This window comes from Zootoca vivipara, chromosome 10, assembly GCF_965207765.1.
Source record: "Zootoca vivipara chromosome 10, rZooViv2.hap1.1, whole genome shotgun sequence".
NCBI lineage: Eukaryota > Metazoa > Chordata > Lepidosauria > Squamata > Lacertidae > Zootoca > Zootoca vivipara.
Window position 1 is genome coordinate 63,203,757 of NC_142593.1, and position 17,314 is coordinate 63,221,070.

The 17,314-nt window shown below is 54.2% G+C and overlaps 1 protein-coding gene across 1 annotated transcript; it reads left to right on the forward strand.

The window, feature by feature from the left end:
• Positions 1-5,480: 5,480 nt before the first annotated feature.
• On the forward strand, positions 5,481-14,360 carry LOC118077287 (gamma-secretase subunit Aph-1b). Its single transcript, XM_035100867.3, has 7 exons — positions 5,481-5,676; positions 6,069-6,239; positions 8,280-8,353; positions 9,046-9,168; positions 9,252-9,379; positions 13,479-13,602; positions 13,794-14,360. Exons 1-7 carry the CDS (start codon positions 5,564-5,566, stop codon positions 13,829-13,831), a joined length of 771 nt encoding a protein of 256 aa, XP_034956758.1. The 5' UTR covers positions 5,481-5,563; the 3' UTR covers positions 13,832-14,360.
• The last annotated feature ends 2,954 nt before the right edge of the window (positions 14,361-17,314 follow it).

Here is a 17,314-nt window from a genome sequence, read left to right on the forward strand (position 1 = left end):
CTGTAGGCAATGGCTTTCTTTGATCTGCCCCTGTGGCTCCTGCCGCCCAAGGCAGTTGCTTCACCTTGTCTCAGGGGTGGGCCAGCCCTGGTGGTTGACTCAAAGGAGAAGAGGAAGGGGTGTCTGAGAGGGCGTTTGGAGGAGAGGAGCCAGTCCTTGGAAGAGTGGAAGCTGCCTCAGTCCCTTGGCTGACTGCTGGGCCATGTAGCTCAGTGTTGTCTGCACTGGCTGGCAGCTGCTCTCCAGTTTCAGGTGGGCCTCCTTCCTTGCTCTCTGTGGAGGACGGACCCTGGACTCCTCCGCACACCAAGCCAGGTGCTCCACAAACAGCTGCAGCCCAGCAATGGGGCCTGAGGGGAGGCGGGCTGGCTGGCCAGGCAGGGAGGAGGAGGAGGAGCTGGCTAGGCAAGGCTGCCAGCCAGAGGAGATCCCTGTGGGGGGGGGCAAGAGCCAAAGGCCCCTTTCCCTACAGGATTGGACATAGTTGGGGGCGAGAAGAGCAGGGGAAAGGTTTGCTGGTGATACCCAATGTGGCAGAATGGTTAAACCCCAAAAGGCATTGTGAGGATTCCTCAGTCGGATGAATAAGTAGTAAAAGGGCAAATGCAGGTCAGTGAAAATAAGTACAGTGATGCAGACTGCTGCAAAATAAATATACCTTAAATTTCATAGCATTGTAGAGTTTGAAGGGACCTCAAGGGTCATCTAGCCCAACCCCCTGCAATGCAGGAAAAAAACAGCTAAAGAATCCCTCACAGAGTCCGTTTCACTGTCTAACAGCTCTTGCTCTCAGAAGGTTCCTCCTGGTGTATTGTCAGTCTGTAGCCGGTTGAGTCCTGCCCTGCAGAGCAGGAAAACAAGCTTGCTTCATCTTTCTTTTGACAGCCCTTTAGATATTTGAAGATGGCTCTCATATCTCCTCCTGTTTTCTGAGCTGAACGTACCCAGCTCCTTCAACTGTTCCTCATAAGGCTTGGTTTCTAGACCCTCTGCACATGTTCCAGCTTGTCAACATCCTCCTTAAATTGTGGTGACCAGAATTGGACACTATTCCAGGTGTGGCCTGACCAAGGCAGAATAGAGCAGGACTATGACTTCCCTTGATCTGGACACTAGACTTCTGTTGATGCAGCTTAGAATAGCATTCAGTTTTTCTGCTGCTGCATCACACTGCTGACTCATGTTAAGCTTGTGCTCCACTAATACCCCTAGATCTTTTTCACATGTCCGACTGGTAAGCCAGATGTTCCTCATCTTATATGTGTGCATCTGGTTCTTCCGGCTTAAGTCCAGAACCTTACATTTGTCCCTATTGAAATTCATTTTGTTAGCTTGGGCCGAGAGCTCCAATCTGTTACGGTCATTTTGAATCTTGCTTCTGTCTTCTGCAGCATTGGTTACCCCTCCCAGTTTGGTGTCACCTCCAAATTGGATGAGCATCCCCTCAACCCCTTCATCTAAGTCACTTATAGATGTTGAACAACAATGGGCCCAAGACAGAACCCTGCAGCAACCCCCTTGTCACCTTTTCCCAGGATGACAAAAAACCATTAAGGAGTCCTCTTTGGGCTTGGTCAGTCAACTAGCTACAAATCCACCTCGTTCAACCCACATTTTATAATAATAATATAATAATTTATTATTTATACCCCGCCCATCTGGCTGGGCTTCCCCTGCCACTCTGGGCGGCTTCCAACAAACATTAAAATACATCAAATATCACAGATTTAAAAACTTCCCTAAACAAGGCTGACACAGGTGGGGATGCACTGGGACAACCGATCGCTCTCAGTGATCACGGGTAGGAGGAGGAGTTACGCTAAGACCAGACCATGTCATTACCGAGGAGGCAGGTTTAGTCGTTGTTTGAGGACTATCCCTGCCTCCGGGTCTGGTCCTGACCGGACGGATACTGGAATTGGCAAGGGATACCCACATGACCTGAAGGTGCTCCTGTGCAATGCCAGGTCAATGATGAATAAGACCACTGCCATTCACGACCTGATTGTGGATGGAGGATTTGACCTGGCATGTGTGACAGACCTGGTTGGATGAAGCAGATGTGCCTCTCCTTGCCCACCAGGTTTCTCTTCTGCACAGCAACCCAGGCCATCTGGGCGGGGAGGGGGGGTTGCAGTGGTTTTTAGGAAGTCATTAGTTGGTAAGACCGAGTTTTCTGAGTGCATGTTCTGGAAGTTGGGCAATACAGGATTCCTTTTGGTGTACCGACCTCCCCGCTGCACCAAGGATTCCCTGCCCGAGCTGCTTCAGGTCATGTCGGATGTGCTCCTGAAGACACCTAGCTTGGTTGTCTTAGGGGATTTTTACATCCATGCCGACACGACCTTACAAGGAGCCGCTCGGGACTTCGTGGAAAGCATGGCCTCCATGGGGCTGTCCCTGAATAAGTCTGGCCCAACTCATAGCCGCGGACATGCCTTGGACTTGGTGTTTACCTCTATGGATGTTGGTGATCTGACATTAAGTAAAAGTGAAACCAAAGAAGTGCCATGGTCAGATCACTTTCTGGTGCAACTGGACTTCTCCGCAACCCTTCCCCTCTGCAGGGAGGTGGGACCGATTCAGATGGTCCGCCCCCGCTACTTAATGGATCCAATTGGCTTCCAGAGAGTGGTAGGGGATGTTTTATCCCATGTTGATGGCCTTTCAGCTGATTCCCTGGTGGCCCACTGGAATGCGGAGTTAACCAGGGCTATTGATTGCATGGAGCCCGGACAGCCCTGTGGTTTTCCCCGGCGCTGAGGGCGATGAAACAGTCGTTGAGACGGCTAGAGCGCCGGTGGCGGAAAACTCATTTTGAATCAGACCGGACACGGGCTAGAGCTCAACTTCGAGCCTACCAAGTGGCAATGGCGACGGTGAAGAGGACCTTCTTCACCGTTTCCATCGCATCTGCAGAAAACAGCAGCAGGAGACTCTTTCAGGTGGTTCGCAATTTAGCAGAACCACCTGCTCCATCCGGGCCCAGTACGGGCCACATGATCTCCTGCAATGATTTTGCAAAGTTTTTTGCAGATAAAGTCGCTCAGATTCGGGAAGAGGTAGACTCCACCGTGGGGGCAGGGCCAGGGCGGGGGAGTGCTAGAGTCCTGTCTAGTCCAGTTGGGTGGGATCAATTCCAATCTGTTACCTCCGAGGATGTGGACAGGCTGCTTGGACGAGTGAAACCAACCACCTGTCTCCTTGACCCTTGCCCATCCTGGCTTATAAAAGCTAGCCGGGAAGGGCTGGGCGATGGGCTTCGCAGGTTGGTGAATGCTTCTCTCTGTGAGGGAGCCTTCCCAGACCCGCTGAAAGAGGCAGTTATTAAACCACTCCTTAAAAAAACGTCTTTAGATGCGGCCAATATGGCCAACTATCGCCCAATCTTCCATTCCTGGGCAAGGTGATTGAGCGGGTGGTTGCTGAACAACTCCAGGCACGCCTGGAAGAAGCGGACCATTTGGATGCCTTCCAGTCGGGATTCAGGCCTCATCATGGGACTGAAACTGCCTTGGTCGCACTGGCTGGTGATCTCCGGCAGGCTAGGGACAAAGGTGAGAGCTGTTTCCTAGTTCTGCTGGATCTCTCAGTGGCTTTTGACACTGTTGACCATAACATCCTTCTGGACCGTCTAGAGGGCTTGGGAGCCAGGGGCACTGTCATACAGTGGTTCCACTCCTTCCTCCTGGGCCATGTTCAGAAAGTGGTGGTGGGAGATGAGTGTTCAGACCCCTGGGCTCTCACTTGTGGGGTGCTTCAGGGTTCTGTCCTCTCCCCCATGCTTTTTAACATCTATATGCAGCCGCTGGGAGAGATCATCAGGGGGTTTCGGCTGGGTGTTCATCTGTATGCGGATGATACCCAGCTCTACCTCTCTTTCAAATCAGAACCAGTGGAGGCGGTAAAGGTCCTGTGTGAGTGTCTGGAGGCAGTTGGAGGATGGATGGCGGCTAACAGATTGAATCATAGAATCATAGAGTTGGAAGAGACCACAAGGGCCATCCAGTCCAACCCCCTGCCAAGCAGGAAACACCATCAAAGCATTCCTGACAGATGGCTGTCAAGCCTCTGCTTAAAGACCTCCAAAGAAGGAGACTCCACCACACTCCTTGGCAGCAAATTCCACTGCCGAACAGCTCTTACTGTCAGGAAGTTCTTCCTAATGTTTAGATGGAATCTTCTTTCTTGAGATTGAATCCTGACAAGACAGAGGTACAGTTTGTGGGGGACAGGAGGCGGGTGGGTGTGGAGGACTCCCTGGTCCTGAATGGGGTAACTGTGCCCCTGAAGGACCAGGTGTGCAGCCTGGGAGTCATTTTGGACTCGCAGCTGTCCATGGAGGCACAGGTCAATTCTGTGTCCAGGGCAGCTGTTTATCAGCTCCATCTGGTACGCAGGCCGAGTCCCTACCTGCCCGCGGACTGTCTCGCCAGAGTGGTACATGCTCTAGTTATCTCTTGCTTGGACTACTGCAATGCGCTCTACGTGGGGCTACCTTTGAAGGTGACCCGGAAACTACAACTAATCCAGAATGCGGCAGCTAGACTGGTGACTGGGAGCGGCCGCCGGGACCACATAACACCGGTCCTGAAAGACCTACATTGGCTCCCAGTACGTTTCCGAGCACAATTCAAAGTGTTGGTGTTGACCTTTAAAGCCCTAAATGGCCTCGGTCCAGTATACCTGAAGAAGCGTCTCCACCTCCATCGTTCTGACCAGACACTGAGGTCCAGTGCCGAGGGTCTTCTGGCGGTTCCCTCGCTACGAGAAACCAAGTTACAGGGAACCAGGCAGAGGGCCTTCTCGGTAGTGGCACCCTCCCTGTGGAATTAGCCTTAGTGATTTTTTTATATACTGTATAGAAAAAGGTGCCCGTACTCACCATGAAGTTGTTACAGTAAGTGTCACACTTTTAACATTTGAAAAAAGGTGCCGGTATTGTGTACCCATGAGCCCCTTCCCCCCCCCCCCAAGCAAGTCAAGATCCACTCTGTCCCCCGTGTTCCTAGATGGCGTCCCCAGTTTGCAAAGGGGGCAGGAGCGGGGGGGGGCGCTCTCCCCACCGCAAGAGTTCGTGGAGCTGCAACTCCCAGCCCCCCAGGCGCCCACTCCGAGGGACCTTCGCCCTCCCATAAAATATTGGAGGGGGCCAGCCCCACCCCTCCCCGCAGTTGATGGGCATTGCCAGTCACAGGGGCTCTGGAGAGGCGGGGCTCACCTGCTCCCCCCCCCCCCGCCCAGCCTGCAGTTCCAGGAGCAAAGAGCAAAGCCAAGCGCTCGCAACGGACGAGGCGCCCGCCAGCCCCGCTCGGGAACGGCACTGGGGGTCACCCTCCTCCCGCCTCGCCCTGAGCTGCCCCCTGCGACGCCGCCCCTCGCCAGGCCCCGAGGAGGCGGAGGAGGAGGAGGAGCCTCCGAGTCCGCCCTCGTCGCCGGGCCGGGATGTGACGTCAGGAGGGCGGAAGCGGCGGGGCGGAGGAGGCCCGGCTGGGCGGCCGAGGGAGCGGAGGGATCGGAAGCGGGTCTTCCTCGGGGCTCCCTGCGCGGCCGGAGCGCGGCGATGACTCTGGCCGTCTTCTTCGGCTGCGCCTTCATCGCCTTCGGGCCGGCGCTGGCGCTCTTCCTGCTGACGGTGGTGGCCGAGCCGCTGCGCATCATCATCCTCATCGCAGGGTCAGCGACCGGGGGGGGGAGAGGGAGAGGGGGAGGGGGACCGGGAAGCCACCCCCCTGCCCACCCCCCACCCTCCACCGGAGAGCCGCTCGCCCCCGCAGACCAACCGCGCCCCCTCCCCGCGAGGGCCCGGCTTCTCTCCGGGGTGCGGTGGGTGCGGCTTGGCCCAGGTGGCATCACTGCGGGGTGAAATCGCTCTCCCCGGGTGCCCGGCAGTTGTGCCGCTTCGGGTGCTGGAGCAGCTAGGTCGGCCTCTGGCTGCCGGATCCTCAAGCGCCGGTGGGCTTGGGGGGCAGTGCCCTGGCCTGGGCCCTGGGGCTCCTGGGCTGGCCTGGGGGGTACCTGGCTGGGGGGGCGCCGGTGACCTTGGCCCTCCTCTCCTCCGGCTGCAGGGCCTTCTTCTGGCTGGCCTCGCTGCTCTTCTCCTCGCTCGTCTGGTTCATTGCGGCCAAGGCCAGCGATCCATCCAACGAGGCGCTCCAGAGGGGCCTCCTCATCTTTGGCGTCATCTTCTCCGTGCTGCTGCAGGAGGCCTTCCGCTTTCTCTACTACAAGCTGCTCAGGTAGGGGCGCTGGGGAGGCCAGGATAAGTCCCTTTAAAGCCAAGCCCTGCGCTGCCAAGGGGACCCTCCTGGCAACCCAGCAGCAGCAGCGGTGGAAGCTGCAGGTGGCAAGCGAGGCCACCCGGGAGTCACCACCCAACCAGCCTGATGCCAGTCCTGGGCAAAATGATGCTGCCCATGACCCATTACGCCAGTTGATACCACAGATTGTCCAGGCGCCCATATTTGACCCCCAGGAAAGAAGGCCTGGCAGCACTGAGAGAAGCCCCTGCCTGAATGCTTGGACTGCTGTGGCTACTGCCGGTCAGGGCAGGCAGTGCAGGGCTGGGTGGGTGGGTGGAGGGGTGTGGCGGGGCACCAGGCAGCTCCCCCTGTTCCCATCCGTGGTAGGTTGAGCAGCCACAGACAAGGTGGCCTGATTAGGGGGTCAACCTGGAGGGAGGCCGGGGTGGGGGGCACAGGGCTCTCCCTGGCCTCTTCATACTTCCTGGGACCTACAGCAAAATGATATATGTCAGTGATCTGAAGGAAACAAAGCCATGAGAAAATACAGATTAAACTGGTATATGAAGAGGCTTGGACCCAGGTGGCGCTTTGGACCCAGGTGGCACTGTGGGTTAAACCACTGAGCCTAGGGCTTGCTGATCAGAAGGTTGGCGGTTCGAATCCCTGTGACGGGGTGAGCTCCCGTTGCTTGGTCCCAGCTCCTGCCAACCTAGCAGTTCGAAAGCACGTCAAAATGCAAGTAGATAAATAGGAACCGCTACAGCGGGAAGGTAAACGGCGTTTCCATGTGCTGCTCTGGTTTGCCAGAAGCGGCTTTGTCATGAGTCACATGACCTGGAAGCTATACGCCGGCTCCCTCGGCCAATAATGCGAGATGAGCGCGCAACCCCAGAGTCGGTCACGACTGGACCTAATGGTCAGGGGTCCCTTTACCTTTACCTTATGAAGAGGCTTATCAGAGCAGATTCTTAGGCTGATTGAAGATTGGGCCTCCCTGTATCTTCCCTGAGCCTGTGCTTGTGCAGCAGAATGTCTTCCCTTCCCCTGGCATTTTGGACTGATGCTCAGGGATTCGCACTCAGGCCTGAGGGTCACGATCCCACAGCCTCCAGCTGGGCAAAAGCATGGGAAGCAGAGCAGAGAGGCAGCAAGCAGAGGGAACAAGACTGTTCTTTGCTCTGCTCTTAAACTGCACCTTGGACCCTCGGATCTCTTGGGTCTCCAACACATCTCATCCTGCGGAATAATCTTACCTTCCAAGGTTGCACGTTGCTGTCAGCACAATGATCCTTCCTGTTTCTAGCACTAACTTGTTTCACTTGCCCCACCCCCATGAGGACTTTGGGGTGGAGGAGACTCCCGGGCAAAGTGAGATCCCTGGGGCAGAGAGGGTGTGGATTGCTTCACAGTCCACCACAGGGGCTTGGCAGACACAGCAATGGCTGCTGTGGGGGCAGAGGAGATACTGGTCAGCCTGTAGCAAGGGGGCTTTCCTGGGCCTTTGGTCCCATTGAGGCCAATGGGCCTGGCTGGCTGGAGTGGGAGTGCTGGGCCAAAGGGCCGCCTGTCCTGTCTGCAAGACACGCCCCCCCATCCACCTCTGGAGCACAGAGATTCCCCTCAAAGGCTGATCCTGATGAGTTGTTTGCAACCACCGGGAGCTCATGGGGAGAGACTGTGGGCTGCCCCACGGCTGTGGTGGCCAACAGGGTATCTTAGGCAGGCAGAGGGGGGCTTGCCTTGTGTGGACTCGAGTTGAACCATCAGCTTGGCTGGGGTATACTTTATTCTCCTGAAAAAAAATTGAAAATAGAGGCAGAAGAAAGGAAGGTTGTCGCCTCACATTGCACCAAGACTGCAGGCTCTAGTTGTGAAATTGTGATTCCTGCATTGCTGAGGGTGCGGCTAGATGTCCCTTGGGGGTCCCTTCCAACTCTACAATTCTCTGGTTCTAAGATAGGCCAAAGTGCTTAAGATGAGATATGCTGAAGATTTCCAGTACAAAACTCAGGATTCATTCTCTCCCCTCACCAGGAAGGCGATTGAGGGGCTGTTGGCCCTGAGTGAAGATGGCTGCTCTCCCATCTCCATCCAGCAGATGGCGTACGGTGCGTTTCTAGAGGGTGGGGAGAGAAATGGGCAAAGACCCTTTGGTCAAGACCAGGGGCCAGCAACCTTTTTCAGCCATGGGCCTGTCCACCGTCTCTCAGACCATGCGGTGGGCTGGACTATTTTTTGGGGGGGTGGGGGACTAATTCCTATGCCCCACAAATAACCCAGACATGCATTTTAAATAAAAGGACACATTCTACTCATGTAAAAACATGCTGATTCCTGGACAGTCCACGGGCCGGATTGAGAAGGCGATTGGGCCGCATCCGGCCCTCGGGCCTTAGGTTGCCTCCCTCTGGTCAAGACACGGGCGTTCTCAGCCCAGGCTCCCTTGGGGATTGGGAGGGAGGGAGAAAGGAGGACCAGAAGCGGGTGGTGGGGTCCCCATACAAACGTTTTTTCAGAGGGGCCTGAATGTTAGAGCCATGGGAGGGGCTGCTTTAGCATTCCCACCCCTCTGGTCCAGACAAGCTGGGCAGCCTCTCTTCTGGGGCTGAGCCATCTCCCTTCTGGGTCTGCAGAGGTGCTTGTGAGGGAGAAGAGCAGTGCCCCCCCCCTTGTCCAGGAACATGGGGGAGGCTCTGGGAGCATTCCTGGCGAAATGTCTGAGTCAGCCTGGAGGGGGTGGGAGGGATCCATGGTCTGACTCTGCGCACAATGGCTTCTTCATGGCTTTGCATCCCCGCAGTGGCCGGCCTGGGCTTTGGGCTCATGAGTGGGGCCTTCTCCATGATCAACCTGCTGGCGGACGCTCTGGGGCCAGGCACGGTGGGGATCCACGGGGACTCCCAGCTCTACTTCCTGACGTCAGGTAAGCGTCTCTCAAGGCTCCCCCTGACCCCTCTGCTCTGGCCTGCCTCCTCCCTGCCTAACAGACACTCTCTCCCGCCATAGCCTTCATGACGCTGGTCCTGGTCCTTCTGCACACCTTCTGGGGGATCATCTTCTTCCACGGTTGTGAGACCAAGCAGTGGTGGGAAGTGGGGGCTGTGGTGCTCACCCACCTGATCGTCTCTGGCCTGGTGAGTAGCTGGAGGGCAGAGAGGGGCTCACTTCTCATGTGGCTGTTTCGGAAAACAGGATGTATTTATTTATTTATTTGCTATAAAGCTGTAGCATAAAACAAACAGTATATTGCGTAATGAACAAATCAGGTGTAACATTTATTCCTTTGTGATAAAGGAAGGATAAAAGGGAAGGATAAAAGAATAAATGGAATATAAAAATGATGGCATCAATGAAGTCATGCTACCAAAAACAAATCCTGGGTGATAAATCCTGGCTGTCATTGGGGGGGGGGCTTGGGGTCGAGTGGTGCACTGCACCTGCTCTGTGCTGAGCTCCCTGCCGCCCACCCCCTTCCCCTGCCGGTGACTGGCAGTGATGTGGGGCTGGGAAGGGGAGAGGGAAAGCCCTGCCACCCCCTCCGGCCGCCCCACAGGCTGCTATGGGGTGTCTCTTCCACACTCTCCATTCCAGCTCCCTTAAGAAGGAAAAGCAGAGAAAATGCATGAACCTAAATCATAAAGGAATAAGTGAAATAATACTGACTTCCGTCCTCCAAATTCCCAACTGTTCTTTACTTGCTAGTATTTGGTATTTTAATAGTTTTTTATATTTTAAAATGAATCTCCAGAGAAATTGAGAATTTGCTGTTATTTAGCTACATTTAATTGCCAGCATAAAACAGACGGCATCTGCCTCTCAAATACTTGTCCCAGGTAAAAAGAAGAGAAGTCCCCAAAGTGTTTGCAGTCTTTATGCAAAAGTTAGGAGAACTTCTGGTATAAAATTAGTATTACCAAACAGGAGAAGCAAGTTTGACAGGGGGAGGGAGACGTGTGATGGAGAAGCTGCTCCATGGAGGGATTCAGTCCATGTCCACAGAAATGGAAATGCTTCGGGGGGGGGGGGGGGAATGGAAACGGCATGAAAGGATGGGGAAGACCATACTAGTCTCCTCATGTTCAGAGTTAGCGGCACACCAAGGTCAAAGGAGCAGGCAGAGAAGTCTGGTGGGTGGGAGAGTGGGGAAGCCAGCTGAGGAGAAGCAGCTCTCCAAAAGCTCCCTGAGGAACAGATCATTTAAAGTCCCTGAAAGCAGGACAAACAGAGCCATTTTTACCTTGTACCCAAATGCTTCTCATGCGGGGGCCAGTTGAAAATCGCCTTGGAGGGAGTTGCGTCAAGGGGGCACCACCACCACCGAGAAGGCCCTGCTTCTTGCTGCTGGGCTGCCACCGCAAGTCAGCCCCCCCCCCCCGCAGGAGCTCTTGTCCCAAGCGCTGGGGTCCCAAGTCGCTCCGAGCTCTGGGTGCAACCAGCCAGGCCCAGTTTCCCACTGGCAGCCAGTGTATCGTCTTAGGGATCGGGGTGGATGGTGAGACACCTCCCCCCATGATGTTCCTCTAGGATCTGGGCTGCCGCAGGCGCAGCTCCCTTCCCATGCTGAGCCAGAGAGGTGCCTCTTGCCACTGTTCTGCTATGGTGCCGAGTCCTGGAACGCCCTCACGCTCCTTAAGGCCCAATGTTTATGGCGTAGGCCAAGATCCCAGACGGCCTTCCCTCTTCTTCCTCCTTCATTTGGGGCTGTTCAGCTTCCTCATCAGAGCTGAGGGCCGTAACCCTTGGACAGGCCGGGAACAGAAACCAGTTCAGGAAGCAGCAGCCAGCTCCCAGGTGCACTTTGGGGGGAGAAAGGGCTGGCCCCAGACTTGGACCGCCCTCCCCCCAGCTGAGGGGCTCCGTGTTCTGTTCTTCCGCCCTTCCCTGCCTCTCCTGCCCTGTCTTCCCAAGACCCAACATAGGTGCTCCTGGGCACCTTCTGCCCTCACCTGCGCAGAGAGAGCTTTGAGGTGGTTTCCTGAACCTGGCATTTTAGTCATGGGGAGCTCAGGCGTCATGGGCCAAGCACTGGCTGTATTGGGGTGTGGGTGTGTGTGACATGCCCACTTTGACCTGGGCCAGCACACTTGAATGGAGTCTCTGGGTTACCATGAAAGGGGGGCTTTGATGGTCCTCCGAGGGTGCCCCCCCCAACACACTGCTGGCAGCCAAAGAGTGAGGCAGGTTTGAGATACTCTTCCATTCAGTTGTCAGACCAGCAGAAATCTGAACGGGTGGGAGCAAGTTTTGGGCCCAGTCTTGTTCAACATCTTTATCAATGACTTGGATGATGGGCTTGAGGGCATCCTGAGCAAGTTTGCAGATGACACCAAATTGGGAGGGGTGGCTAACACCCCAGAGGACAGGATCACACTTCAGAATGACCTTAACAGATTAGACAACTGGGCCAAAGCAAACAAGATGAATTTTAACAAGGAGAAATGTAAAGTACTACACTTGGGCAAAAAAAATGAAAGGCACAAATACAGGATGGGAGACACCTGGCTTGAGAGCAGTACATGTGAAAAGGATCTAGGAGTCTTGGTAGACCACAAACTTGTGGTAGACCACAAACTTGACATGAGTCAGCAGTGTGATGCAGCAGCTAAAAAAGCCAATGCAATTCTGGGCTGCATCAATAGGAGTATAGCATCTAGATCAAGGGAAGTAATAGTACCACTGTATTCTGCTCTGGTCAGACCTCACCTGGAGTACTGTGTCCAGTTCTGGGCACCACAGTTCAAGAAGGATACTGATAAGCTGGAACGTGTCCAGAAGAGGGCAACCAAAATGGTCAAAGGCCTGGAAACGATGCCTTATGAGGAACGGCTTAGGGAGCTGGGTATGTTTAGCCTGGAGAAGAGAAGGTTAAGGGGTGATATGATAACCATGTTCAAATATATAAAAGGATGTCATATAGAGGAGGGAGAAAGGTTGTTTTCTGCTGCTCCAGAGAAGCGGACACGGAGCAATGGATTCAAACTTCAAGAAAGAAGATTCCACCTAAACATTAGGAAGAACTTCATGACAGTAAGAGCTGTTCGGCAGTGGAATTTGCTGCCAAGGAGTGTGGTGGAGTCTCCTTCTTTGGAGGTCTTTAAGCAGAGGCTTGACAGCCATCTGTCAGGAATGCTTTGATGGTGTTTCCTGCTTGGCAGGGGGTTGGACTGGATGGCCCTTGTGGTCTCTTCCAACTCTATGATTCTATGATTCTAAGTTATCAAGGACATGCTAAAAATCCTAAAAAGACAAGAAACGCAGCAGCACATTTGAGAGCTGTATCCTACAAAGGAGAGAATGGGAAAGTTTCATTCAGAATTAAACTCAATTTCTGCCCTTCTTTACCTTACATTTAGCATAAGGTGGTCTAAAGCAGGCACCCCCAAACTTCGGCACTCCAGATGTTTTGGACTACAATTCCCATCTTCCCCGACCACTGGTCCTGTTAGCTAGGGATCATGAGAGTTGTAGGCCAAAACATCTGGAGGGCCGCAGTTTGGGGGTGCCTGGTCTAAAGTGATTCAAAATCCTAAGTTATAGAGTTGTTGCTGAAAGGGGACCCCAAAGGCCATCTAGCCCAGAAGTCAGCAAACTTTTTCAGCAAGAGGCCGGTCCACTGTCCTTCAGACCTTGTGGGGGGCTGGGCTATATTTTGGGGAAAAAAATATGAACGAATTCCTATGCCCCACAAATAACCCAAAGATGCATTTTAAATAAAAGGACACATTCTACTCATGTAAAAATATGTTGATTCCCGGACCGTCTGCGGGCCGGATTGAGAAGGCGATTGGGCTGCATCCGGCCCCCAAACCTTAGTTTGGGGACCCCTGATCTAGCCCATGGTTAAAGCATGGTTAAAGAATCCCTCACAGATAACCACCCAATCTCTATTGAAAACCTTCCAAGGAAGGAGAGTCCACCCCCCCCCCCCCGGGAGCCTTTCGACTACTTCTGTTGATGCAGCTTAGAATAGCATTAGTCCTTTTTGCTGCTGCATCACACGGTGGACTCATGTTAAAACCCCTGGATCCTTTTCCCATGCTCTGCTGGCAAGCCAGGTGTCCCTCATCTTATATTTGTGCACTTGGTTCTTCCCGTCTAATTGCAAAACCTGACAGTTGTCCCTATGGAAATGCCTTTTGTTAGTTAGTTCTTCCTCCAGATTCTGCCTCCTGCAGCATTAGCTTCCCCTCCCGGTTTGTCTACTGCAATGTGATGCTGTCTCCCTTCCTGCAGACGTTCTGGAACCCGATCTACCTGGGGAGCCTCCTCCCTGCCTACCTGCTCATGGCAGGTGCTGCTGTCTGGGCCTTCCTCGTCTCTGGCGGCTCCAAAGAGAACCTGCGCCACTTCCTCCTGTGTAAGTATGGCCAGAGGTCACCCAGCAGCTGCATGTGGTACGAGTCTACCGCTCTTAACCACTACACCACACTGCTTCTCGGCTAGATGAGGCCTACAGTGTGTGCGCACCTCCCGGAGGCTTTTGGCTCCCCCTGGAATTGGCCCCTCCATCCCTCTTTGCCTCTGACCCCCTCTTGTCTGTTTCCACAGGCCTGCGGAGTGGGACAGCGCCGCCACCCGGATCCTGAGGCCCCGCTGGGCTCCCCCGCCCTGTCCTTTGGAGCCATTTGCTGGGGCAAGGAGGACGCAGCTGCTGTGCCTTTGGGAGTGCTTCTGGGCCCGAGTCGGGGGCCGCTGGACTTGCCCCTAGAAGCCCCTCTTGGGGCGAGTTGCCGTAGAAGGTCTGGGCCTGTCCTCCAGCCACAAGGGGCGCTGCAGCAGAGCTCCTGGACCCTGTGAATCTGCAGCAAGAGCCCCTTCCCTCCAGAGAGTGGTTCCTGGCTCTGGCCAGCTGGCTTTGTTTAAATAGGGGTGGGCTTTGGGGGTGCTGGGGCGAATGACAGATGCCGGCATAGGGTGTCCGGGGGGGGGGGGCGCTGAGCATCTGTCTCTCTGGGGTGGGGGTTCAGAGGGAGAGCCAGCTGTGTGGTCTACTTAGAGGAGAGAGGGGATCAGGGTGGGGGTTACTGGGGAAGGGGGAGTGCCCCACCTGGCCTATTTCTTTTATGGGGGGGGCACATCTCTGCACATTTGTACTAATAAAAAGGCTAGATGAGGCCCACAGTGTGTGCGCACCTGTCTGCGAGCAGCGGTGGGGTTGATGGTGCTACGTTGAGGGAGGGGGGCTTCAGAGGTGGGGCTGCATCCTCTGAGAGCTGGGAGATGGCAGAGAGAAATAGGGCTGGGTTGGCTGCTGGTTGCTTCAGGGGCCCCTCCTGTTTGGATTGTGTTGGGGGGGGGGCGGCAATATCTCCTTTGGTGTCCTTCCAGTTTGATGAGAAATGGTTGAGGGGGCTGGTTTTGTTGAGCCTGGAAAAGAGGAGACTGTGAGGAGATATGAGAGCCATCCTCAAATATCTCAAGGACTGTCACATGGAAGAGGGAACAAGCTTGTCTTCTCTTGCTCTGGAGGGTAAGCTTCCAACCAATGGCTTCAAGTTACAAGAAAGGAGATTCCAACTAAACCTTAGGAACAACTTTCTGGTGTCAAGAGATGTTTGGCAGTGGAACGGTCTCCCTCTGGAGCAGTGTTTTCCAACCTTTGGCCTCCAGCTGTTTTGGACTACAATTCCCATCATCCATGGCCACTGGTCTTGCTAACTAGGGATGATGGGAGTTGTAGTCCAAAAGCAGCTCAAGACCCAAGGTTGGGAAACACTGCTCTGGAGGATGTGGATTTGCCTTCTTTGGAGGTTTTTCAGCACAGCTTGGATGGCAGCTGCCATTGATGCTTTAGTTGAAATTCCTTCATTGCAGAGGGTTGGGCTAGATGCCTCTCAGGGTCCCTTCCAACTCTACAATTCTATTAAATGAATAAATACGTTCGGGTAATTGGACCCCAAGCCAGGGTTTTCAACACAAGTACTAATTGGGCCCCAAAATACCTCCTGTTTTGTTGTATATTCTGGGACAGTTTTTCAATGTGAAGAGCACCCAAATAGAAAGAGCCAGCTTCTTTGATAAATTACACAGGTAAAGCCACATGAACCACCTCCTCCAACCGTCCCCAAACTTTTTCTTTATGGAAAAAGTTACTATAGCTCCAAATAACTGCCATGAAGATTCATCCTGAGAGCATTAAGCTTGAGCTCTTTCACTGCCTCTCACTTTGCTTATCCTGCTTCTGACATCATTGTTTGTTTGCGTTTTATACCCCCTTCATTGATACCCTAAGGATATACCTACATTCAACCTCAGCCAAATCCACAAAAACCCCCCTGGCCAGTAAACCTCTGCAATTAGCTTCCCATCAGCCTGACACGCCAACATGTTGGCCATAAAGAGAACAGAAATAAATATAAGAAAAGAGGGGCATTGCTGGTTAAGGGGTCTTCACCTGGTCCATCTCTGTCCTGCTGATCGTTGTCCATTCTTGGGGATTGAGAAGTCTGGCCTTTAAATCCATGCCCAGAAGAGGATTGTGGCGCCTTCACATCAAGCCAGTGTGAAGAGAGCAATCCTGGCAGTACCAGGCTGAGTCCAGTGCCAGGAGGGCCCTTGCCAGCCCCTGCCAGCTGGCGTGATGGGAGGCCAATCCTGCTTGGCTGACTCCTTCCTTGTTTCTCCTTCCCATGTCAAGTGGTGAGGAGGACAAAACAGTAACCTAAGTGAAGCCTGGTTGCTGGATCAGGCCAAGGGCCATAGAGTTCTGCATCCTGTTCTCACGGTGGCCAACCAGATGCCCATTATGGGAACCCTGCAAGCAGAACAGGCAGAAAGCAACCTTTTGCAGGCAAAGCCAAAAAGTCCTGCTTGCAGCTGCCACCACTTTGCAGCCACCACTTTGCCACCACACCAGGAACCCCAGCCAAGAGAGCTTGACAGGTGGCAAGGACACCTCACCTGTCAATCAGGTGACAGCATGAGGTCATGTGATTCACAGTCGGCCAGCTTCACCCACCTGCCAGCTTTAGTAAAGGCTGGTCTGTGGAGCCAAAAATGTGCCCTGGCCCTGATTTACAGAAACGGCCTGTTGGGCCCCTCCCCCCTTCCTGTGGCTCAGCCTCAGGGCCATGCCAGTAGGCAGCTGCCCCTAGGCTACAGGGACCTCTCTTGCCACAGGCCCTCCCTCCCTCCCCCCTGCTAAAAAGGTGCCCACCACCACTGCCATTGGGCCTGGCATTGCAGCAGAGTCCAGAAAGCACTGGGTCTTGTGAGTCCCACACTTTCTCCACAGACAGCGGCTCTCCAAGGTTCAGGCCAGGACTCTTTCCCAACTCTTGAAATGCTGGGGATTCACCTGGAGTACTACTACCTGCAAAGCAGGTGCTCTACAGCCCTTCCCATCTCCCACCTCAGCTGGTTTTTTGGCCATGGCAATTCAGTCACCAAACTTGTCTATGTGCTCTTGGGCTTCTGATTTCTCTTGAACGACTGACATGGCAGCGCCACTGGCAAAGTGGTCTTGATCCATTCACGCATTGCATCCTGACATTTCCCTCTCCTGTACAATCCTAGAATTGTGGAGTTGGAAGGGACCCAAAGAGTCACCTAGTCCAACCCCCCTGCAATCCGCAGTTTCCAGGAAGGCCTCCTTGCTTGGATGTGGACAACATGGTTTAGGTGTGCTATGCTGCCTAGGGCCTTTTTGCCCATCTCTGCCTTGTGTCGTGGGGCATCACCTTCACACCTGGATCCAGTGCCACACTTCATTTCCGCTGTGCCTGGCCGAAGGACACCCCACAGCCAAGTGGGCATCAGAAGCAGCAGGGCTAGAGCCTTTGGGGGCAGAAGCAGGCCACGCTGGCTCTGAGGCCTGCCTTCCCCTCTCCCCATCCTCAGGGCCCTTTGGGGTCTCCCTGAAGCCCTGCTCTTTCGGATAGGGTGGGGAGGGGACTCCCTGGGAAGAGGGTGGTCTGTCCCTCACTGGAGGCTGGATGGCCATCTATCAGGGATGCTTTAGCTTTGATTCCTTCCAACCCAACACATCTGTGACTCTTTTAAAAAGTGGGCAGAGATGGGAGCATGTGCTTCAAACCTTTTTGTAATGCAAAAAAGAAGACACAATAAAG

Bases quoted from the DNA above. Each gene is read 5' to 3' on its own strand.
- LOC118077287 (XM_035100867.3), top strand. From the start codon at position 5,564: ATGACTCTGGCCGTCTTCTTCGGCTGCGCCTTCATCGCCTTCGGGCCG. The intron at 5,677-6,068 runs GTCAGCGACCGG...CTCCGGCTGCAG, and splicing joins ATCATCATCCTCATCGCAGG to GGCCTTCTTCTGGCTGGCCT. The intron at 9,380-13,478 runs GTGAGTAGCTGG...CCCTTCCTGCAG, and splicing joins ACCTGATCGTCTCTGGCCTG to ACGTTCTGGAACCCGATCTA.